We start from the raw sequence: 24,483 nt of genomic DNA on the forward strand, positions 1-24,483 counted from the left end.
GGATTGAATTCTCCAATCAAAAGACACAGAGTGGTGGGACGGGGTTTCAAACTTTCTTTTTCTTTTTGGTGAAGAAGACTGGCCCTGAGCTTAACATCTGATGCCAATATTGCTTTTTTTTCCTCCCCAAAGCCCCAGTACACAGCTGTATATCCTAGTTGTAGGTCATTGTAGTTCTTCTATGTGGGATGCCTCCACAGCACAGCTTGATGAGTGGTGTGTAGATATGTGCCCAGGATCCTAACTTGTGAACCCCAGGCTGCTGAAGTAGAGTGCTCAAACTTAACCACTCGGCATGGGGCCAGCACCTACAAGATCTTTTATAAAAACCTCACAGTAACCACTAAACAAAAAATCAGAACAAACACATAAATGATAAATAAGGAGAAAACTGAGAAAACCATCATAGAGAGGAACCAAACTGAATTAGCAGTCCAAAATACACAGGATGAGAAACAAGGGAAATACAGAAACCAGAAAATGAGTGATAAAATGGGAGCATTAAGCCCTCATACATCAATAATCACTCTAAATATAAATGGACTGAATTCAACAATCAAAAGACATAGAGTAGCTGGATGGATTCAAAAACAAGACCCAACAATATGCTGCCTCCAGAAAACACATCTCAGTTCTAAAGACAAACACAGGCTCAGAGTGAAGGGATGGAAGATGGTACTCCAAGCTAAACTCCAAGAAAAGAAAGCAGGTATTGACAAACTTATAGCAGACAAAGTAGACTTCAAGATAAAAAAGACAATGAGGGACAAAGAGGGGCACTATATAATGATGAAAGGGACACTCCATCAAGAGGACATAACACTTATAAATATATATGCACCCAACACAGGAACATCAAAACACATAAAGCAATTCTTAACTGACCTAAAAGGAGATATTAATGACACAATAACAGTACAGGATCTTAACACCCCGCTTACATCAATGGATAGATCATTTGGACAGAAAGTCAACAAGGAAATAATGGAATTAAGTGAGAAAGTAGACCAGATTGACTTAGTAAATATATATAGAACACTCCATCCAATAACAGGAGAATACACATTCTTCTGAAGTGCACGCGGAACATTCTCAAAGATAGATCATATGTTGGGAAACAAAGCAAGCCTCAATAAATTTAAGAACATTGAAACCATATCAAGCATCTTTCCCAACCACAATGCTACAAAACTGGAAATCAACTACAAGAAACAAGCTGGGAAACAGACAAATGTGTGGAGACTAAACAACACACTACTCAACAATCATTGAATTAATGAAGAAGTCAAAGGAGAAACTAAAAAATACCTGGAGACAAATGAAAATAAAAATACAACATACCAATTCTCGTGGGATGCAGCAAAAGCAGTCCTAAGAGGGAAATTCATAGCAATACAGGCCCACCTTAACAAAGAATAATAATCTCAAATAAGTAATCTTAAACCAAATTTAACAGGAGCAGAAAAAGAACAACAAACAAAGCTCAAAGTCAGCAAAAGGAGCAAAATAATAAAAATTAGAGCAGACAAAAAACAAATAAAGGGACCGGCCCTGTGGCCGAGTGGTTAAGTTTGCACGCTCCGCTTCAGTGGCCAAGGGTCTCACTGGTTCGGATCCTGGCGCAGATACGGCACTGCTCATCAGGCCATGCTGAGGCAGCGTCCCACATGCCACAACTAGAAGGACCCACAACTAAAATATACAACTATGTACTGGGGGGGGGGGCGCGGTTTGGGGAGAAGAAGAAGAAAAAGAAATAAAAGAAGATTGGCAACAGTTGTTAGCTCAGGTGCCAATCTTAAAAAAAAGAAAGAAATGAAATAGAAACCAAAAACGACAGTAGAAAGAATCAATGAAACTAAGAGCTGGTTCTTTGAGAAGATACAGTTGGCAAACCCTTAGCCAGACTTATTAAGAAAAAAAGAGAGAAGCCTCAAATAAATAAAATTAGAAACAAAAGAGGAGAAATTACAACAGATGTCACAGAAATACAAAAGATTATAAGAGAATACTATGAAAAACTAAATGCCAACACACTAGACAATCTAGAAGAAATGGGTAAATTCTTAGACCCATACAAACTCCCAAAACTGAATCAAGAAGAAATAGAGAATCTGAATAGACGAATCACAAGTAAAGAGATTGAAACAGTAACCAAAAATCTCCCCCCAAATAAAAGTCTTGGACCAGCTGGCTTCTCTGGAGAATTCTATCAAACATTCAAAGAAGATTTAATACCTATCCTTCTGAAACTATACCAGAAAATTGAGGAAGATGGTACAATTCCCAATACATTCTACAAGGCCAACATCACCCTGATCCCAAAGCCAGACAAGGACAACACAAAGAAGGAAAACTACAGGCCAATATCGCTGATGAACATTGCTGCAAAAGTCCTAAACAAAATATTTGCAAACCAAATACAGCAATACATTAAAAAGATCATACAACATGATCAAGTGGGATTTATACCAGAGACAGAGATGGTTCAACATCTGCAAGTCAATCAATGTGATACACCAAATTAACAAAATGAGGAACAAAAACTTCAGAATCATCTCAATAGATGCAGAGAAAGCATTTGATGAGATCCAACGTCCATTTATGATATGAACACTCAATAAAATGGGTATAGAAGGAAAGTACCTCAACATAACAGACACCATATATGAGAAACCTACAGCCAACATCATACTCAATGGGGAAAAACTGAAAGTCATTCCTCTGAGAACAGCAACAAGACAAGGGTGCCCCCTCTCACCACTCTTACTCAACAGAGTACTGGAGATTTCGACCAGGGCAATTAGGCAAGAAAGAGAAATAAAAGGACTCCAAATAGGCAATGAAGAAGTGAAACTCTCAGTGTTTGCAGATGACAAAGTTTCACTTCTTCATTGCCTATTTGGATTCCTTTTATACCTTTTTCTTGCCTAATTGCTCTGGCCAAAACCTCTAGTACTGTGTTGAATAAGAGTGGTAATTGTGGGCATCCTTGTCTTTGTTCCTGTTCTCAGAGGGGTGGCTTTCAGTTTTGCACCATTGAGGATGATGTTGAACCATCCCTGTGTCCCTGGTATAAATCCCACCTGATCATGGTGTATGATCCTTTTAATGTATTGCTGTATTTGGTTTGCAAATATTTTGTTTAGGATTTTTGCAGCAATGTTCATCAGTGATATTGGCCTGTAATTTTCCTTATTTGTGAAAATTGTCTGGCTTTGGGATCAGGGTGATGTTGGCCTTGTAAAATGTGTTAGGAAGTGTTCCATCTTCTTCAACTGTTTGGAATAGTTTGAAAAGGATAGGTATTAAACCTTTACATATATTGTTCTATTCACAGCAACATGGATGAAACTTGGGGTATTATTTAAGCAAAATAAGCCAGAGAAAGACAAACACTGTATGATTTCACTCATATGTGGAAGATAAACAAATACATGGACAAAAACAGACTAGTGGTTACCAGGGGGAAGGGGGTTGGGGGGTGGGCATAAGGGGTAAAGGGGCACATATATATGACAAATAATAAATAATAAAGTACAACTGAAATTTCACAATGTTATAAAGCATTATGACCTCAATAAAGGAAAAAAGAAAAAAAATCAACACTTAGGTGACTATCATGTTCAAGGCACCGTACCAGGCACAGCAGATAAACAAGACAGTCCTGGCTCTATGAAACACACACTACATAGACCCAAAATAGAGAGGGATGTTTAACAAGGAAAAGACAAGGGTTACAGACATTAAGTCTGTGTGAATGAATTGAGAGGAATGAATCGGTTGAAGGACACAAGTCTATCACGTCATTTATTCAAGGAAAGTGCTAGGAGTGGGAGATGCTTTTCATATCCCATAAGATCCATTAGTCCTATTTCTTAAGCACCTAAGCCATTTCAGTTCTTTATTATGACAGCTTACACAACAAATAGATGATCATTCTAACTTTCTAACTTTTATTTCTAAACTTACTAATGCTTTTAATCTAAGAATAGCCTTTTCTTTTCAATACGGTGACACAGAAGCAATTTCCTCATACACGTAGGTGCAGAATAGGGACACAACAAGAGTACTGTTTGGGTTGTTTCAGTGAAACATAGCTGGGCCACTAGCCATAATTTCGAACAAATTAAGCCAGGGAAGTCAATAATGTGCTGGAAAATTCTGCATAATAGCTAAAAATAAGAGATAACAGAGACACCATTTATTGAAGGCATACCATGTGCCATCAGTGTGCTAAGCATTTTACATTCATCAGCTCCTTTACTACAACAACCCAATAGACCAGGTTATTTCTAGCCCCAATTCACAGATGAAGAAACAGGCTTAGAGAGGTTACCTTGACTGAAGCTACATTTTAAGTCAGTGGTAAAACTGTGATTTGACGCCTAATTCAACTAATTTTAAAATCTGGATCCTTAACCATTGAGAAATGCATCTTAGTTCGCCACTGCAAAACTTACTGGATAACCCTGCCTCAGTTTCTCCACTTGTAAAATAAGAAGAGTTGGCTAGAAAATCCCAGACGCTTTTTAGCTTTAACATTCTAGAATTGTACTCAGTTTTATATGTGTTTACTTTTTATTTTATTGCTCATCTAGCACAACTGTTCATGGAGCCTAGTCACCTTTTGTCAGAAACAAGTTCTTCAGTCAGAACGTTCCTCAGTCAGGATTTTCCTTTGTGTTTGGTCTTGCTCTGCTGCTCTGCTGGCTGGAGCTGATGACTACAGCTCGAACCTCATTTACGATAGAGGCATATAGCATGATTTGTTCAGACTAGTTTCACTCGTGTATAGACCAATTTCACCTTAGTATTTAAATGCTCCTCTCTTATATGTCATCTCATTTGATTTTCATAGCAAACTTGTAAGGCAGGCAAAAAAGACATTATTACTACATAGAGACGAGGAAAAGCAGCTCAGGATATTTAAATCTTTGCCAAATGTTAAATTATTAAGAAGCAGAACTTGAACCTAAATCTTTTTAATTTTTTTAATTAAAAAAATTTTTTTTTTTCCTTTTTTCTCCCAAAGAGAGAAACAAGAGCCGTGCCATGTCCACGCCCAGGATTCAAACTGGCAAAACCGTGGGCCGCCGAAGCAGAGCGCGAGAACCCAACCACTCGGCCACGGGGCCAGCCCCTGAACCTAAATCTTCTGAATTTGGGGTTCATACTCTTTCCATTATTTTACACTGCCTATCTAGAGTTTTATTTTAATTAATGTTGAAACAAGAATCTACTAGACTGGCTAATTATTTAGCCTCCATAAGCCTGACCAAAAGCAAGGTTCTGCTATTCAAATTATGCAAATTCAAAAAGCCTAAATGCTTTTAAACATAAATGGAAATTTGTATTCTAGGTGAATTCTTTTCTCCACCAAGGGAAATTTATAATCAATTTTAGATATCAGAAGAAAAACATGAAACATTCTCAAATGCAAAGGTATCCATTTTAAAATACAGTAATATATACAAGTCTCACGATTAAAGTTCATCAAAATACCATCATAACATAATTTCTAATGTTAATATAACAATTTAAGATTATTCTTATGAGGCTAATGTTATTTTTGCATTCTTAATTTCATCTGTGAAATGTGACAAATAATGGCTTGTTTACAGAATTTCATCTAGAATATTGTTCTCATTGAGAAAGCTTTTGTTTATCATTTGATTTCAATCTGCTGTTTAAAAAATCTGAAAAAAACTATATTACTTTTACTGTCACCAGAAATTTTCAATTAATGGTCTCTATATAAACGTTCAGTAAAAATTAAAAGTTTTCAGTTACATACTACTTTAAGGGTTCCAGTTCTCTAAGCAAAAAAAAAAAAAAATTTAAATTTGCTTAGTATATTCTCCCAAATTTAATGAACATAATCTTCATCTAGAATTTAAAGTTCTTGATACCAATACCAGGAGAAAAAAAGAATAAGAACAAGTTAAACAGGTTTCAGTATTGTTTGCAGATTATTTCTAGTTTGCTTGTGCTTTGAGGATAACGTAACAGTACACATGAAAGAACGAAGCAGTGACAATGCATCATTCAGAACTCTAATTCAAAGGCTTTCCATAGCTCACAAGGACAAGAATGAAGCCAAGTGCAAAAAGAGAGGCTTAGCCACTACCACAAAATATATTCACAAGTTTTATGAATGCAATTAACATAAAACTGACCTTTAGACTACTGGCTATTGTTTATTAACATTGCTTTTATGCTAGAGAACATCCATAGACTGATATACGAACTACTATAAAGATATCATTACTGAAATAATCTAAATGTTTCATTATTAACATGTGGTTAATTTTAATTTATATAATTTATCTATAAAAGCATTATGCTGTACGTGTATGATCAAGATGTCAAAGTTAATGGTGAAGTTTCATAAACATGATTTTTAGAGCAAAGGCTTGTCAGACAGACTAAATATTCTGAAGTGGCTACCAGATCTTACTTAGTACTCCCATGAATGCAAAGATTAAGAGCAAGTAACAATTCACCAATAACAAAGTAGTACATAAAATGAAATATGATAACATCAAATGCTAGCAAAGATGCAGAGAAACTGAATTACTCATATATTGCTGGTAAGAAGATAAAATGGTATAGCCACTCTGGAAGAAAGTTTGGCAACTCCTTTCAAAACCAAAAGTAGACTTTACTATAAACCAGCATTTGCAGTCTTGGGCATTTATCTCAGAGAAATACTTATTTTCACGTAGCAAGTACCCCAAACTGGAAACTACTCAAATCTCCTTCAGTGGATGAGTGGTAAAATAAGTTGTGGTATGTCTAACAATGGAATACTTTTCAGCAATAAAAAGAAACAAATCATTGATATATGAAACAGCTTGGATGAACCTCAAAGAAATTATGCTGAATGAAATGAGCCAATGTCCACAGGATACACACTACATGATTTCATTTATGTATCATTTCTGGAATAACATAATTATAAAGACAGAAAAGAGATTAGTAACTGCTACAGGTTAGGGATGGAGAGGAGGAAATGGGTACAGCAATAAAGAGGCAACACAAAAGAGTCTTGTGGTGATGGGGCCGTTGAGTGTTTTGATTGTGGTGGTGCTGTCTATGCAAGGCTACACTTGTGATGAAACTGCATAGAGCTACATATGTGCACACACAAATAAGTACATGTATAATTGGTGAAATCTGAATAAGCTGTATGGAATGCATCAATATTAATTTCTTGGTTTTGATATTGTTAACAATGGCGGAGGCTGGGGGAAGGGTGCATGGGACTTCCCTAAACATTTCTTTGCAACCCCACGTGAATCTACAATTACTTTAAAATAAAAAGTTAAAAAAAATTAATGGGAAATTTAAGAATGCAACAGTTCTAAGACTGTGCTAGAAATCAGAAGTGCAAATCTCAAATACAAGACAATATAAAACAATCAAAAAAGAGAAATCTTTAGGTGTGCTGAAATCACATATTCTAGATTTAATTGATGACCACCGGTCTTCAGCCAGTCAGGAGTGTGTTGAAAAGTGAAGGGAAAGAATGAAATTAAAAAAAAAAATTCTTAAATGACACAAAACCAAGGAAGAGATGGTGGAAGGTAAGAACATCTTGCTTTTTAAATATGCATCTCATCCTTAAAAATGTTTCAGCATGCACTCTCACATATAAATTACATATTTGTGACCTCCTATAGTAACATATATGTATACATTGTAAAATATAAACCCAAAATTAAAATTTATGAACTGCTTTTAAAAAAAGAATGAAATTAAAGAACATGTATAACATGCAAGATTTATCCAAAATTATGTTTAAAAGAACAGGTGAAATCAGAGGTTTTATATTTTTCATTTTTAATCTTCTAGGAACAGAACATCTCCTTGTATGAGATAAATCTATTCTGCATTCTCAAATTAAATATAGTTTTCAAGAACGCTATAAATGAAAGTAGGAGACTGCTTGTAATTAGTGAGGCTCTCTGATTTTTTCATTGGTATTTACACAGTGAAGGCTAATTCAATAGGCCTCTAAATAAATTTCAAAAATTAGAAGTAAAATTCAGGGTAAGAAATATGCCAAATAAAATCAAATAATTTTTTTGGTTTACAATGTAGTTTATAAATTGACTTTTCCACACAAATGCAATTCTGCAGTTCTTTACTGGACAAGGAAAGTACACAGTACCATTTCTCCTTTGCTTTGTTTTAAAAAAGAAAAAAGACTTTATGACCTTCCTTCGGGAGGGTGTGGGCTGCAGTTTTTGATACCTAATTCCTCCTGAAGTTACTAGCCCAACTTGTCCTCCACGTGTTTCACTTTACTACTAGGACCCAACATTTGAAAACAAGTTCAAATTTGCTCCATTTGTCTATATTGAGATGCAAGATCCACCAGATTTACAAACTTGTTCCACTCAAGGCAAAAGGGGAGCTAAACTCAAGGATTTTACATCAGAATCTTTGTATATTTACCCAGAGATTAGCTTTTAAGGTAATTTTTATTTTTATAAGTCTTACTTTTAAAATTATTATTCAGTAACACTAAATTTTTTTGGTGTACAGCTCTATGAATTTTAACACATGTACGAATTTCAAATCACCACCACCATAATCAAGATACAGAACACCTCTATCACCTCCCAAACTCCCTCATGCTAACCCTAACCTTCCCTCACCCACAACCCCCAACTACCGATCTGGTCTCCATCTCTATAGTTTTATCTTCCAAGAATGTAACGGGACTGTTTAAGCCTAAATGTAGATGCTAAGGAATGTACTACTGCCTATATAAGAATAACTGGTCTATCTAGAAATGGGTCACTTAGTCCTGTCCAAATTCCAAGTCGCATTTCTGGTAGTGACATAAAATGTATTAATGAGTACTGCTTTAGAAAGCAAGACAAAAAAATTAGTCACTAAGTCAGAATTAATGGTCCTGCTCTCTTCCTAGCTCAAAGCATGAATGTCTTACAAATACTGTTTTTAAACTATTATCATAGTTTGATTAGTTCATACTTAGGCCATCTGTTTTTCCAAAGCAACACTTGCCTTTTCTCCAAGTGACTCCCGTTAAGTGTATGCTTTTCTATAAACAAACTGATTCATAAGCCCTCAGATGTTCAGCTCTCTTCTCTAGCATCAGACTATCCTGCTTCCTGTCCCCAAACCCAAAGATCCTGCACCCACCCCAGTCACTTTGTTGTTGTTGTTGCTGAGGAAGATTAAGCCTGAGCTAACATCCGTGCCAATCATCCTCCACTTTATATGTGGGTCACCACCACAGCATGGCTGATGAGTGGTGTAGGTCTGCACTTGGGATCTGAGGCCCTGAACCAGGGCCTCTCTGAAGCAGAGAGCGCTGAACTTAACTACTATGCCAAGGAGCCGGCCTCCCATCTCAGTGACTTCTGTTCACTATTGTTACCGTTGCTTCTAGAGAAGTGGGCCTCAACTACCAGTTCACAGGCTGGATTTGACCTAAAGATACATTTTATGAGCTAATACATGTTTTCAAAATTAGAAAATAAACAAAAAAGGAATTTCCAGCTTCTCTTGAATACTCGTAAGATCTAGCAATCCTGGTATCCTATTGCCACAAGACAACAATGTACCGGAATTGAATCTCCCCACCTTTAGATGGGTATGGGTTTTTTAGGTCATCTCTACCTTTCCAATCCCTAGAGTCTTGGACCAGCTCACTTGACTCTTTTACATTATCCACCCCTCCATCATTTTGGTTTGCACACTTCCATACAGACTATAAATTCCTTGGGAGCAGAGAATTCCCAGGTCTTATACATCAAATTAGAACACCAATCACATGCCTACCACCAAACAGGCACTCAGTGCTAAGCAAATGAATGATATGAGTCACTCAAAAAAACAAAAGACCTTTAGTCTGTCACTTCTGGGCATCGGGCATTCCAGGAGCGGGCTGGTGTTTTTAGACATCAGCAATCAGAGTGCTACTTTTCCCTGGTAGAAAAGCCCAATCAGCACATATTATACTAAGGTTTTAAGGTTTTCCTTGAGGTATTTCCTGCCAACTGCAGGAAAAACATCAGATAAGGAGTCAGGAAACCTAAGTTGTAGGTATGTCTCTACCTCTAACTAGCCTCTTGACCTCAGTTTCCTCATCTGTAAGAATGAAGGAGCTGAAACATATGTTTTCAAGTTTATGTTCTTTATGTTCTAATCTCTATGTTCTCCTGGGTTACTTTCATCATTTCTTGCATCTCTTTTTGCTACTAAAGAGGCTTGAAAACCAAAGGAGGCAGGACAGAAAAAGCCCACTTCTGAGTTCAGGATGGTCCTGGATCCCCAAAGGTACCAGAAAGCCAACCTTAGTGTAATCAAGGTTTTGTTTCTAAGGGATTCTATTCTCATCCTATTCTTCCTGTTCTAAATTTACTATCTGTATTAATGCTTTCTGAAGGGTAAAAATTGCTCTTTCTCAATATATTCCATCTCCATGTATCTGTAACACTAAAAACAAAGTGTTAATCACAAGAACATATTTCAGAATTTTAAAAAATAAATATGCTTCTTTTTAATTTTCTGATTTTCTAAACATCTGTCTCAGTGTTTGGCTCTTTTATTACCTAAGTAATTATACTTCCTTTATGATTCTTCCTGTGCTCTTTAAATTCCTTGGAACTGCTGATGTTTCTTAGTTATACTCTTACTAAGTTCCAGAAAGTATAAGGCTATAAATGTGATATCTGCAGTCATAAAAAGGTGAATGAAAACGTTAGAACTCTTCTACTCTTAATGTACAGCTATTCAAAACAAGAAATCAGTGTAAATAAAACTCCAATGGCACAATTTTTATCTTCCCCTTGGGGAACAGTTGTTGCTAAGGGAGAATATAATTATACTGGCTCCTGAATGCATAACGGCATTCCCTAGAATGATATTTTTTCAATCACTCTTACATCATACTTAAAAGAAAACTCTAATTTACTTAGTAATTTAATTTCCATAGGCTCTTAAATCTTGATTCTCTACTGAGAATTTCCCATGTTACGTAAGACCCTATTTCATTAGTCCTTACTTGATATGAACAGTCCCAGTACAAAATGAAAAGCAAAACACCTAAGAAGCAACAACATGCTGATATGATACACGCACAAAGCATTTCAGGCAGAGAATTATCCACAGAGCAGAAGTGGGACCCCAGAACACTCAGAGACAAATCTGTCTAGGGGTAAAGCAGTATCTCTCAACCATTTGCGGCCTCAAACCAACTGTGGAAAAGCATAATCATCATTTCTACCTGTAGCAGTGGCTCACCAGCAGTTTGAAGAGGTAGAATGGGGGTCCCTTACAGGGTGCAGGGGTACGCAGGGGGTATGTAAGATTTCACAAGACGAGTAGCACAGTTGTGAGTTTCCCCTCCACTTTCCGAAGATTATGATATAACCCTTACACTTCCCTCATCACACATCTACCCTTCACATTTACCCTGTTGGGACTCTCCTAGTACTGGGAAGATGAGAGAAATTTTAGCTGTTTAAATTTCCAAGGAGAACCACCTAAATTCATCATCACTACCAGAATGAAGAATTCTACTATATTCCTGATGTTGGTTATTCCTGTTATTGGCGATTTTACTTCTGTGACCTAGTTGTTAGGAAAGTTAAAAAAAAAAAATACCCTTGGAACACCTTACAGGGGCATGTATTTTACTCACGCAGAAAAAGGGGAAATTTTGTAGAACTTACACTCAATTTCCCACTTGATAAACTTCAGACTCTTTTTCACAGCAATTACAAGAAAATCTCACTAATTTGGCCACAACTTTTCTTTCAGACCATTTCCCAAACTCAGTCCCCACAGTTACGGCTTCAGGCACTTTGGGCCTCTAGGCACTGTCCGTATCTTTCTGTACTTGGCTGCCTCCATGCATTTTCACCTGGCGTTTTGCAATCTGGAATGCCACTTATCCACTTGAGGGAATCTTATAATTCAACAAGGTCAAATGTTACCTGACTCTCACAACCAGTTGATGGCTGGCAACACTGAGCTCCCTTAAAATGTGCATCTCTCCCATTCCTTGTGGGCCAGACTCTGCTTTATATACAGGGGTCCCTTAGAACTCTGTCACTTAGTCAACTCATTAATGTTTGAATGAATTAACCGTGTTCTATTCACCAAAAGGCTAGATGAGGACTCTTAGTATTAGAGGCAGAAATGGACCAGAATGATGGAGCTAGACATCTCAATTCAACAAAAGACAAAAGGAAAACGTAAACCACAGGAGTCAGGCTGTGTTCATGTCTTCACACTAGCCAGGCTTGTAAAAATGTGCATATGAGTATTAGGCAAGTACCAAGCGACCCCTGAGTTTTGCGTGCCCCTACACGACAATGTCACTGGATGGCTGCCTCTCCCTGCTCACTGCTGAGTGCTGACCCATTACGATTGCTCCAATGCAGTCATTCCGGTTGAAGTTCATTTTAGCGAATGGAAAACTTACCTCGGATCATCTTCCCTAAAATGATTTGTAGTAAACAGTGAGCTTCCTTCCAACGTCACACACTTAGATGAAAGGAGTCACAAACGTAAAAGAAATCTAACAGTATAATAGTTTAAATACACTACCTGAAAGAGTAACGATTCCCCTGGGTTGAGGCTGAAACCGCAAATATTTGTTACAAAAGTCAGCAGATTCCAGGGCCAAAAACAAAACATTGCCCAAAAAGTAGCCAGCTGTTTGGCCCACTGAATTGCAAGTAGAAGCATAACCCACGTTTTCCCGGGATAACATAGTTAACGCCCAGCCGTCCACAGCGATGTCCTGAGTGGCGGCCAGGAATTCAAACAAAAAGAACGCCACAGTGAGAGTAAACACATCGGGGGTTCTGCCATCAGTATTCCCGAGCAAACGGTCCACCTGAGTGGACAAATATATCATGAAGAGTCCCAGAACATACTGGGTCGGGACAAGCCAAGATTTGCGGCGACCAAAGTTCCTAAAGTAAACTGCATCAACCAAAGGGGCCCAGAGCAACTTGAGACTGAAGGGCCAAAAGACAAAACTGAAGAAGGCTTGATCGGTATAGCTAACGTTTTTACTCTGCAAGATGAGGGGGATGCTCCCCGCCAGGCCCAGCGGAATGCCCTGAAGCACGTAAAGAAAAAGCAGCAGCAGAATGCTGCTTAGTTCGGCCCGGCAGCTCCGGGAGGGCTTCGAGAAGTCCCCAGTGCCGGCGTCCTGCAGAAGAGCTTCTTTGTCCCCTTCCCCGCCCGCCAGGTCCGGGGGACTGTCATCCCAGGTGCCCGGCGGCAGAGGCCCGCTCCTCATATCCAGCGCGTGGGTGAAAGTCCCCGGGCGGCGCTGCCGACTGCTGTCCTTGTGCGAGACGGTGGGCGACATCTCAGAGACCATGCAGAGCCCCGCCTGCGGGCGGCCGGGGCTGAGCGTCTTGGCTGCGTCTAGCCCGGCCCAAGGCTGTCGCTCTGGACCAGGGCCTCGAGGGTTCAGGGAGGCGGCAGCGCGGGGCCACCAGCGCGCTCCTCGCTTCGGCCCGGAGCGCCGGGGCCGGGAGCCAGCGCCTCGGCTGGAGGTCCGGGCGATGCCCCGGCAGGTGCCCCCGGCAGCGGCGTGAAGGAGCCTGAGGCAGCCCGGCGCCGCCGCGTCGGGCTCGGGGCTCGCGGGGCCGTGGTGCTGCGCGGGGAACGGCCCCTAGCGGCGGCAAGGCCGGACGGCCAGCTTCCCAGCACCGCGCTGCCGCCGCCACCAGCGCGGCCGACAGCACTTGCTCCAGAAGACTCCGGAGAGACCGGATAACTTCCTGCCTCGCTCTTCAGGAAGTGGTCCAGGCTCAAATGAGTCCTCTCCCCGCTTCCAGAGGGAGCCAATCAGGACAGGTTCCCATGGCCGAGTTCGGAGACGACTCGCGACAGGAACCCACATGACTAGCCGCTGGGATCTCCCGGGAGGATTAACGCGGGCGCACCGCGCGACGCGGGCTCTGTCAGCGCATGCGCCCGTCTGTCCGGCGTGGGCCTCGCTCATTGGGCCGGCGTGGCCACGTGAGGCGGTTGGCCGGGCCTGTGCGGCAAGTGCTCAGCGGGGCGGTGGGGCGCGGGCGCGGTGTTGCGCGTTGCTGTGGGCGGCCGGCCAACTCCGGAAGATGAGTCCTCACGCGTGCGAGCCGGCCGTGTCGGCGCCAGGGCGCCGTGTGCCCGTGAGGGAGGCAGGGGCCTGGCTCGGCTGGGCAGCGCGCGGCGCGGACGGGACGGCGCGCTCGGGAGGGAGGTCTCTCTGCGGTCCGCGTCCCGGGCAGGCGCATGGGGGCCGGGCCCGGGGTCGGGGGCGCTGGTTGGGCTCCATGGGTCGGAGGAGCATTGGCTCGTTACCTCCCTCTGCTTGTGAGCTGCTGTAAGAGGTCTTGTAAGAATCGGGTAGTAAGGTTTTAGGCCATGTTAACTCAGTAGGCGGGCGTTATTGAAATATAATAACCGCGGGGAACCGAAAGCATTGTGTGTGGTGTATGCAAAATACCTGTAAAAAGCTGTGTGTATATATGTCAGTGTATGTGTAATATGTATATTGATTTGCACTGGATACCTAAATACTAAAAACCAAAAACCTGTACTTAAACCTGCCAAGCCTCACGCCATTTAAGAGAGAAAACACGTTATTGCCGGCCTCTCACAAATACAAATATTGAAATAACTGTTCTCCATCTCAAAATCATTGAAAAAAAAGATTGGTTTCATGAAGATGGACATTAAAATTTGAATACAAAAAGTTACACATTTGTTAAATGTAACCTAGAGTTTAGACAGGAAACCAAACTATACAAATAGCACATTTCTGAAAGCTAGTTTTATGCAATATTTCAGGAAATTTTTTGCAACTCCTTAAGGAATGGTAGTTCTAACTTAGAAGTTCTATTTGTGTGCATCAAAGGTCAATGAACTTGCTGAAAATTTTTTTAAGTAAATATGCATAGTAAGTTACAAGTAAATAGTTGAACGATGAATTATGTATATTAGGAAGTTTAATACTAAGCTATATATGTGGAAATTATTTCAAGACTAATTTTACAACATATATTACAGATTCTCATTCACACTGTCTCTGTTCATTTAGACAACTTAAATATTGCAAAATAGCTTTTTGTGTACTCTTTTTCTTACTCCTAAAATCTTGGTGTAGTCGTGGTTAAATTCTATTCCATTCTTAAAAGGTTGGAGAATTTCTTCCATTATTTTTGAAAATAGGGTGCCATAGGTAAACGGAATCTTTGCCTGTCCAAAAATTGTAGTTGTTCACTTCCAGCTTCCACTATCACTGATAAGAAAGAAATATTCATCTACTTTTGTTTCTTTTGTAAGAAGCTTGTTCTTTCTGTCTGATGCTTGTAAGAATTCTTCTTAATTTCTAGATGTGCTTTTTTTTTAAAAAAAATCTTCATTCTTCCTGGGTGTATTCATTATCGATTGCTGGGTTACATATTACTCCAAAGCTTAGCACCTTAAAACAGTAGACATTTTATCTCACAGTTGCTGTTGGTTAGGAATTCAGAAATGGCTTGGCTGAATGGTTCTGGCTCAGTATCTCTCAGGAGGTTGCAGTGAAGTCAGCTGGGGCTTCAGTCCTCTGAACGCTTGACTGGGGTTGGAGGAGTCACTTGCAAATGTCACACTCACATGGCTGTTGGCAGGCAGCCTGCGTTCCTTGCCTGACTAGAGCTGCTTGGATGTCCTTCTGACGTGGCAGTGGGCTAGTCCCAGAGCAAGTGGTCTAAGAGAAAGAGCAAAGAGGAAGTTATAATGTTTTTACAACACAGTCTCAAAAGTCACATACTGTCACTTTCACCATATTCTGTTCTTCAGAAGCAAGTCACTAAGTCCAGCCTACGCTCAAGGGAAAGAGAATAAAGCTCCATCTCAAGGGGAGGTGTATCAAAGGATTGTAGACATGTTTTAAAACCACACTGGGAATCAGTGAATCATTTCAATCCGAAGATAAAAATCTTTCTCCAGGGAAGTTTTCTTGTATTTTAAAAATTATATGTAATCATTTATCTGAAGATTTTTTTTAAGAGTTTTTTTAAAATTGAAGAATTTTCATGAAGGAAGTGGTGCTCTTCTGGCTTAACTTAGGTGAAGGTGCCAATGGAAGGATACTGGTATAAATCTTTTGAATTACCAAAGCTGTTGTATTTATCACCTAAACCCTGTAGGTTACTATTATAGTTAATATTAACTATAGTTGTATGTATTATATAATTATATGTCAATTTATAACTATAGTTATGTTATTATAGTTAATATTCCTAGCCCCTACACTGGGTATCTCTGGACTCTGATAATGATATGGTTACTGTTACTGATGTTTCTTAGAACCTCAAAGAAACTCTAGGGACATCAAGGATAAAAAGGATCATGGACTAATGAAATAAACTATAGTGGAATTATTTTCTTAGGTGTTCAGAAAACTATAACAACTAAATACTAAAAAATTAAATACAAATACTAAAATTTATAACAAAATATATTTAAGTCCACCCACACCAACTAAATTCATACAGTAATTGGTACCCATGGATTACTGTAAACAAAAAATTTGGGTCTCCTTAGTGTAAACCCTCAGGGCTATTCTTGTGTATTCAGATGACGTTTGTGTACTTCCCACATCACTCATGACCTGTACTTTGGACAGGTCATCCTGCTTTTCCGAGTATTTGAAACAAACCTTCCAGTAATTAATAGTTTTTAAAAGCCCAGTTAACTTACCAGGAGGAGTCCAGGACACGGGAGTCTACACTAGCTAGAAGTTTCTTTCTTTCTTTTTTTCTTTTTTTTAAAGATTGGCACCTGAGCTAACATCTGTTGCCAATCTTCTTTTTTTTTTCTTCTTCTCCCCAAAGCCCCCCAGTACATAGTTGTATATTCTAGTTGTGGGTCCTTCTGGTTCTGCTGTGTGGGATGCTGCCTCAGCATGGCTTGTGAGTGGTGCTGGGTCTGCACCCAGGATCCAAACCAGTGAATTCTTGGGCCACTGAAGCCCAGCAAAGTGCATGAACTTAACCACTGAGCCACACAGCTGTCCCCTGGCCAGAAGTTTCTAAACTAAAATATGGTCACAGTGACTGTGATACAAATAACAAAACAAGAAATTCAACAGACTAAATTTGTTGTCTAAAATCATCCAAAATAATACAATTCACCCTCAACTATTTACAGGCCAGCCAAGAAAGTCTGTGCAATACCTACTACATCTTGTACCCACCAAAAAAAGATGAAACAATTTGTTTTTTTTTTTAAAGGCTGCTTGGTTTACTAAGGTTAATCAAACTGATCCTTGATATTTATTCTGGTTAAGCGTAGGCTGACTAAAAAATTAAATATAAAATAGTTTCCAAATGTCTCATATTTATGATTGTCCTCATTATGCCTTTCTCCACCATCTGCCAGAGGTTTAAATGTTTCTACACGGCTCTCCAGAGCTGATGTTCAACTGACGATACTGCATCAAAAGAGACCAAGTCCCTCTTGTTCAAGTCCTCTCCTTGGGAGCTGAATTTTTTTTTTTTATTGAGTTAACGATAGGTTACAATCTTGTGAAATTTCAATTGTACATTAATGTTTGTCAGTCATGTTGTAGGTGCACCACTTCACCCTTTGTGCCCACCCCCCACCCCACCTTTCCCCTGGTATCCACTAATCTGTTCTCTTTGTCCACATTTTTAAATTCCTCATATGAGTGGAGTCATACAGAGATTATCCTTCTCTCGCTGGCTTATTTCACTTAACATAATTCCCTCAAGGTCCATCCATGTTGTTGCAAATGGGATGATTTTGTTCTGTTTTGCAGCTGAGTAGTATTCCATTGTATATATGTACCACATCTTCTTTATCCATTCGTCTGTTGATGGGCACTTAGGTTGCTTCCATGTCTTGGCTATTGTAAATAATGCTGCAATGAACATTGGGGTGCATAGGACTTTCAGAATTGCTGACTTCAAGCTCTTTGGATAGATACCCAGTAGTGGAATGGCTGGATCGTATGGTAGTTCTATTTTTAATTTTTTGAGGGATCTCCATACTGTTTTCCATAGTGGCTGCACCAGTTTGCATTCCCACCAGCAGTGTATGAGGGTTCCATTCTCTCCACAACCTCTCCAACATTTCTTAGTATTAGATGTAGATATTTTTGTCATTCTAACGGGTGTAAGGTGATATCTTAGTGTAGTTTTGATTTGCATTTCCCTGATGATCAGCAATGATGAGCATCTTTTCATGTGCCTATTGGCCATCTGTATATCTTCTTTGGAGAAATGTCTGTTCATGTCTCCAGCCCATTTTTTGATCGGGTTGTTTGATTTTTTGTTGTTGTTGAGTTGTGAGAGTTCTTTATATATTATGGATATTAAGCCTTTGTCAGATATATGACTTGCAAATATTTTTTCCCAGTTAGTGGGTTGTTTTTTTGTTTCAATCCTGTTTTCATTTGCCTTGGAGAAGCTCTTTAATCTGATGAAGTCCCATTTGTTTATTCTTTCTATTGTTTCCCTTCTCTGAGAAGACATGGTGTCCAAAAGGGTCCTCTTAATATGGATGTCAAAGAGTGTACTGCCTACGTCTTCTTCTAGAAGCCTTATGGTTTCAGGTCTCACCTTTAGGTCTTTGATCCATTTTGAGTTTATTTTGGTGAATGGTGAAAAAGAATGGTCAATTTTCATTCTTTTACATGTGGCTTTCCAGTTTTCCCAGCACCATTTGTTGAAAAGACTTTCTTTTCTCCATTGTATGCCCTCAGCTCCTTTGTCAAAGATAACCTGTCCATAGATGTGTGGTTTTATTTCTGGGCTTTCAATTCTGTTCCATTGATCTGTGCACCTGTTTTTGTACCGGTACCATGCTGTTTTGATTACTGTAGCTTTGTAGTATGTTTTGAAGTCAGGGATTATGATGCCTCCCGTTTTGTTCTTTTTTCTCAGGATTGCCTTAGCAATTCGGGGTCTTTTGTTGCCCCATGTGAATTTTAGGATTCTTTGTTCTAATTCTGTAAAGAATGTCATTGGGATTCTGATTGGGATGACGTTGAATCTGTAGATTGCTTTAGGTAGAACGGACATTTTAACTATGTTTATTCTTCCAATCCATGTACATGGAATATCTTTCCATCTCCTTATGTTGTCATCCAATTCTCTCAGAAAGCCCTTGTAATTTTTATTATATATGTCCTTCACTTCCTTAGTGAAATTTACCCCAAGGTATTTTGTTCTTTTTGTTGCGATTGTGAATGGTATTGTGTTCTTGAGTTCTTTTTCTGTTAGTTCGTTATTAGAATATACAAATGCTACTGATTTCTGCAAATTGATTTTATACCCTGCAACTTTGCTGTAGTTGTTGATTACTTCTAAGAGTTTTCCAATGGATTCTTTGGGGTTTTCTATATATAAGATCATGTCATCTGCAAACAGCGAGAGTTTCACTTCTTCCCTCCCTATTTGGATTCCTTTTATTCCTTTTTCTTGCCTGATTGCTCTGGCCAGGACCTCCAGTACTATGTTAAATAAGAGTGGTGATAGAGGGCATCCTTGTCTCCTTCCTGTTTTCAGGGGATGGCGTTCAGTTTTTGCCCATTCTGTATGATGTTGGCTGTGGGTTTGTCATATATGGCCTTTATTATGTTGAGGTAGTTCCCTTCTATGCCCATTTTGTTCAGAGTTTTTATCATAAATGGCTGTTGGATCTTGTCAAACGCTTTCTCTGCATCTATTGAGATGATCATGTGGTTTTTATTCCTCAGTTTGTTGATGTGGTGTATCATGTTGATTGATTTGCGGATGTTGAACCATCCCTGTGTCCCTGGTATGAATCCCACCTGATCATGATGTATGATCCTTTTGATGAATTGCTGAATTCTGGTTGCCAAAATTTTGTTGAGAATTTTTGCATCTATGTTCATCAGTGATATTGGCCTGTAGTTCTCTTTTTTCGTGGTGTCCTTGTCAGGTTTTGGTATCAGTGTGATGTTGGCCTCATAGAATGTGTTAGGAAGTGTTCCATCTTCTCTAATTTTTGGAATAGCTTGAAAAGGATAGGTATTAAATCCTCTCTGAACGTTTGGTAGAATTCCCCAGGAAAGCCATCTGGTCCTGGGGTTTTATTCTTTGGGATGTTTTTGATTGCTGTTTCAATCTCTTTCCTTGTGATTGGTCTGTTCAAATTGTCTGCCTCTTCTTGAGTGAGCTTTGGGAGATTGTAGGAGTCCAGGAATTTATCCATTTCCTCTAGGTTATCCATTCTGTTGGCATATAGTTTTTCGTAGTATTCTCTTATAATCCGTTGTATTTCTGCAGAGTCTGTTGTTATTTCTCCTTTTTCATTTCTGATTTTGTTTATTTGAGCTTTCTCCCTTTTTTTCTTTGTAAGTCTGGCTAGGGGTTTGTCAATTTTATTTATCTTCTCAGAGAACCAGCTCTTTGTTTCATTGATCCTTTCTACCGCCTTTTTCGTTTCAGTAGTATTTATTTCTGCTCTGATTTTTATTATTTCTCTCCTTCTGCTGACTTTGGGCTTTATTTGTTCTTTTTTCTCTAGTTCAGTTAGGTGTAGTTTAAGATTGCTTATTTGCGGTTTTTCTTGTTTGTTAAGATGTGCCTGTATTGCGATGAATTTTCCTCTTAATACAGCTTTTGCTGTATCCCATATGAGTTGGTATGGCATGTTATCATTTTCATTTGTTTCCAGGTATTTTTTCATTTCTTCTTTAATTTCTTCAATGATCCATTGCTTGTTCAGTAGCGTATTGTTTAGTCTCCACATCTTTGTGCCTTTCTCAGCCTTTTTCTTGTAATTAATTTCTAGCCTTATAGCATTATGATCAGAGAAGATACTTGTTGTTATTTCAATTTTTTTAAATTTGTAGAGGCTTCCCTTGTTTCCCAACAAATGGTCTATCCTTGAGAATGTTCCATGTGCACTTGAGAAGAATGTGTATTCTGCTGTTTTAGGGTGAGGTGATCTATATATGTCTATTAAGTCCAATTGTTTTAGTTTTTCATTTAGCTCCACTATTTCCTTGTTGATTTTCTGTGTGGATGATCTGTCAATTGATGTGAGTGGGGTGTTGAGGTCCCCTACTATTATTGTGTTGTTTTTAACATCTTCCTTTAGGTCTGTTAATTGTTGCTTTATGAACCTTGGTGCTACTATGTTGGGTGCATAGATATTTATAAGTGTTATTTCTTCTTGATGAAGTGTCCCTTTGATCATTATATACTGTCCCTCTGTGTCTCTCTTTACCTGTCTTATTTTGAAATCCGCTTTGTCTGATATAAGAATTGCAACACCTGCCTTTTTTCTGCTTGCTATTATCTTGAAGTATTGTCCTCCACCCCTTCACCCTGAGTCTGTGTTTGTCCTTGGGGCTGAGGTGTGTTTCCTGGAGGCAACAAATTGTTGGATCTTGTTCTTTAATCCATTTTGCGACTCTGTGTCTTTTTATGGAGAGTTCAATCCGTTCACATTGAGAGTGGTTATTGATGCATGTGGACTTAATGTTGTCAATCTGTCACTCGTTATCTGGATTTCCTGCATTTCTTTTCCTGTGTGCTTTAGCCTACCCATTTAATACTGCAATTTCTTATGCTGGGTTTCTTAGATTTTTGCTTATTTATGTTTTGTGGCTCTGTTCTGTTTTTTAGTTTAGCGACTACCCTGAAGTTTGTATTTAGAATCTCATGTATAATATAGTCTGTTCTCTGGTGGTCTCTTACTTACTTGGCCTAGACTGATTTAGTCCCTTTGCTCTTCCCCTCCTAAATTATTATTTTAATTTCTTATTCCAACTTGTGTTATGAGTTTGTAGTTAGAGTGATAAGATTGTCTTTGCTTTGGTAGTTTCCTTACCTTTATCCTAATGCTATAGTTGAATATTTGCTATCCTATTCTGGTTCTATCTGTCTGTCTCCCTACTCTGTGGTTTGTGACCCCCTTTCTCCCTTTTTTCTTTTTTCAGGTACGAGAGCCTTCTTGATGATTTCTTGTAGTGGAGGACGTTTGGTTACTAATTCCCTTAACTTTTGTTTGTCTGGAAAAGATTTAATTTCTCCCTCGTATCTGAAGGATATTCTTGCTGGATAGAGTATTCTTGGCTGAAGGTTTTTATCTTTTAAAGTTTTGAATATGTCACTCTATTCTCTCCTAGCTTGTAAGGTTTCTGTAGAGAAATCTGCTGAAAGTCTGATAGGAGTTCCTTTGTAGGTTATTTTCTTCTGTCTTGCTGCCCTGAGTATTCTTTCTTTGTCTTTCATTTTTGCCATTTGTACTACTATATGCCTTGCAGTAGGTCTTTTTACATTGACAAATCTAGGAGATCTGAAAGCTTCCTCTACACACATTTCTCTCTCAATCCCTAGATTTGGGAAGTTCTCTTCTATAATTTCATTAAGCACACTTTCTGCTCCATTTTCCTTTTCCACATTCTCGGGAATTCCTATGATCCTTAAATTCTTTCTCCTCATTGAATCGCTGTCTCTTGGAGATTTTCCTCATTTTTTTAAATTCTTAGTTCTCTTTCTTCCTCTGTCTGGAGCTGTTCAGACTGTCTATCTTCGATTATGCTAATTTGCTCCTCTGTGGTGTCTACACGGGCATTCAGGGAATCCATATTCTGTTTTCTCTGGTCCATTGTGTTTTTCATCTCAAGTAATTCTGTTTGATTCTTCTTTATGATTTCAATCTCTTTTGTGAAGTAACTCCAGAACTCGGCTTGTTTCCCTATCTTTCTCTCTACCTCATTGAGTTTTTTGATTATAGCTACTCTGAACTCATTTTCACTTAGTTTACCTATATCCAAGTCCTCAGGACTTAATTCTATGTTTTTATTGTTTTCCTTCTGGTCTGGGGCTTTTATAAATTGCTGGATGGTAGAGGAGCGGTTTTTTTGCATGGTGGTAGAATTCGGTTGCAGTTACAGCCTGTCGCCACTAGATGGGGGTCGAGAGCTGCGTGTTCTGAGCTCTCTGCCCTCAGGCAAGATGGCCGCACCCAGCCGGTTTGCTGGGGGAAGGGGCTGTTTTTCTTGGTGCCTATCTGGGTTTGGATCAGCTCTGTTCTCTGGCCTCCTGGGGCCCTGGGTTTATGGGGTCCCCACGGATGGAAGCTTTCCACAGTCAGCGGGTTTCCACTGTACCAGTGGCGGGAGTGCTGGACGATCCCCCGGTCACGCAGCCCCTCCCCTGCTCCTTCCTGCACCTGGGGCAGCGATCCCAGTCTCTAGGAGAGGGAGCGAAGTTCTCTCCTACCCCATTCCAGTTCCTCCGAGAACAGCTGCAAGGTATCCGTCCTTTGTCTTTTTGGTACCGTAGGTCTCTGATGTCCTGGCATTAGGTTTATTAGCTGAAATTCAGTTTTCTTCCAATCCTTTGTTGTAGTTTGGAAGGGAGAGAGTCCCAGGTCGGCTCACTCCACCATCTTGCTCCGCCCACTCCTCACCTGGGAGCTGAATTTTGACCAAAAAAGCAGATTGGGGGTGTGGGAAGGGTCAGGAAATTCTGATGAGAATATGGTGCATTCTTGGTTTAACTACACTAAGGTGTAGGTGGCAATGTAGTGTGATGCCAGCTGGTCATCCATCAGGCATACTCCACATCTAAACTCTCAAGGCCTTTTAGAGGATCCATAGGTAACTGAAGTTGCTTTCCCTGAAACTGACGTACAGTTTTAAAACTTAGCTTCCAAATTCTTTATCACTTTGTCCTTTGAGAGGTGGAGTCTGTGTCCCTTCTCTTGATGACTGACCAATGGAACACAGCTGGGGTGATGCTGGAGTAATTCCAGGCCCCAGTCTGATGAAGCTGGCAGTCTCCACTTCCTGACTCTTGAGACAGTTGCTCTTTGATCTGAGTCCTGTTCACGAAGGTACCACTGGGCAAGGAGCTAAAGCCTGTGGCTCTCAGCACTGGCTGAGCTCCCAGTCAGCAGCACTAGCTGTGTGTTTGAGCTGTCTTGGAAGTGAGTCCTCCAGGCCCAAGTTGAGCTACCCTTGCTGATGCCAGCAGAGCAGAGACAAGCCTCCATGGCTGAGCCACCATGAACCAAAGTCCCGGTTCCTCTTCAGGAGCCCTCATGGTAGTCTGTGGGGCCGAATGAGACACTCCTCTGCAAACTGGGGTGCTCCCCCAGGCCCTCAGGGTCCCTCAGCCAACGTGCAGGAGCTGTCCCCACCACTGAGAACAAGACCGGTGCTTCATGGGACCTTCAGCAAGTATAGTCAGGAACAGCTGTTCATTTTGTACACTCAGTGCCCTCACTTCTGTTAATATCATTCTCCCTCTCCTTTGGGAAACTGGTCTCCCCTGACTGATGTGTTCTTGTGAAGCTGGTGAAACTGCCAAACACAAAACCCTACAGGTGGTGGCTGTGGAAATTAGTGAAAGAAACCCCCAACTAACCTGGACTAGGGAAGGCCTGCACTAGGAGCTCTCACCCCCATCACACATGGTCAGTTACACCAAACAG

General features: G+C 39.9%; 1 protein-coding gene across 3 annotated transcripts in view; it reads right to left on the reverse strand.

Annotated features, from left to right (window-relative positions):
• Positions 1–24,483, reverse strand: part of SLC33A1 (solute carrier family 33 member 1) — a 56,581-nt gene that overhangs the window by 15,347 nt on the left and 16,751 nt on the right. Inside the window, exon 1 of one of the 3 annotated variants that reach the window (XM_008523542.2) lies at positions 12,595–13,972. In XM_008523542.2, the coding sequence (XP_008521764.1) occupies positions 12,595–13,381 (787 nt within the window). In that variant the 5' untranslated portion in view covers positions 13,382–13,972. Of the gene's footprint in view, positions 1–12,594; positions 15,749–24,483 lie in introns of those variants that run through there. The other 2 variants (XM_070577735.1, XM_070577736.1) reach the window with 2 other exon arrangements.

Source organism: Equus przewalskii, chromosome 15 (genome assembly GCF_037783145.1).
Source record: "Equus przewalskii isolate Varuska chromosome 15, EquPr2, whole genome shotgun sequence".
In the NCBI taxonomy this organism is placed as follows: Eukaryota; Metazoa; Chordata; class Mammalia; order Perissodactyla; family Equidae; genus Equus; species Equus przewalskii.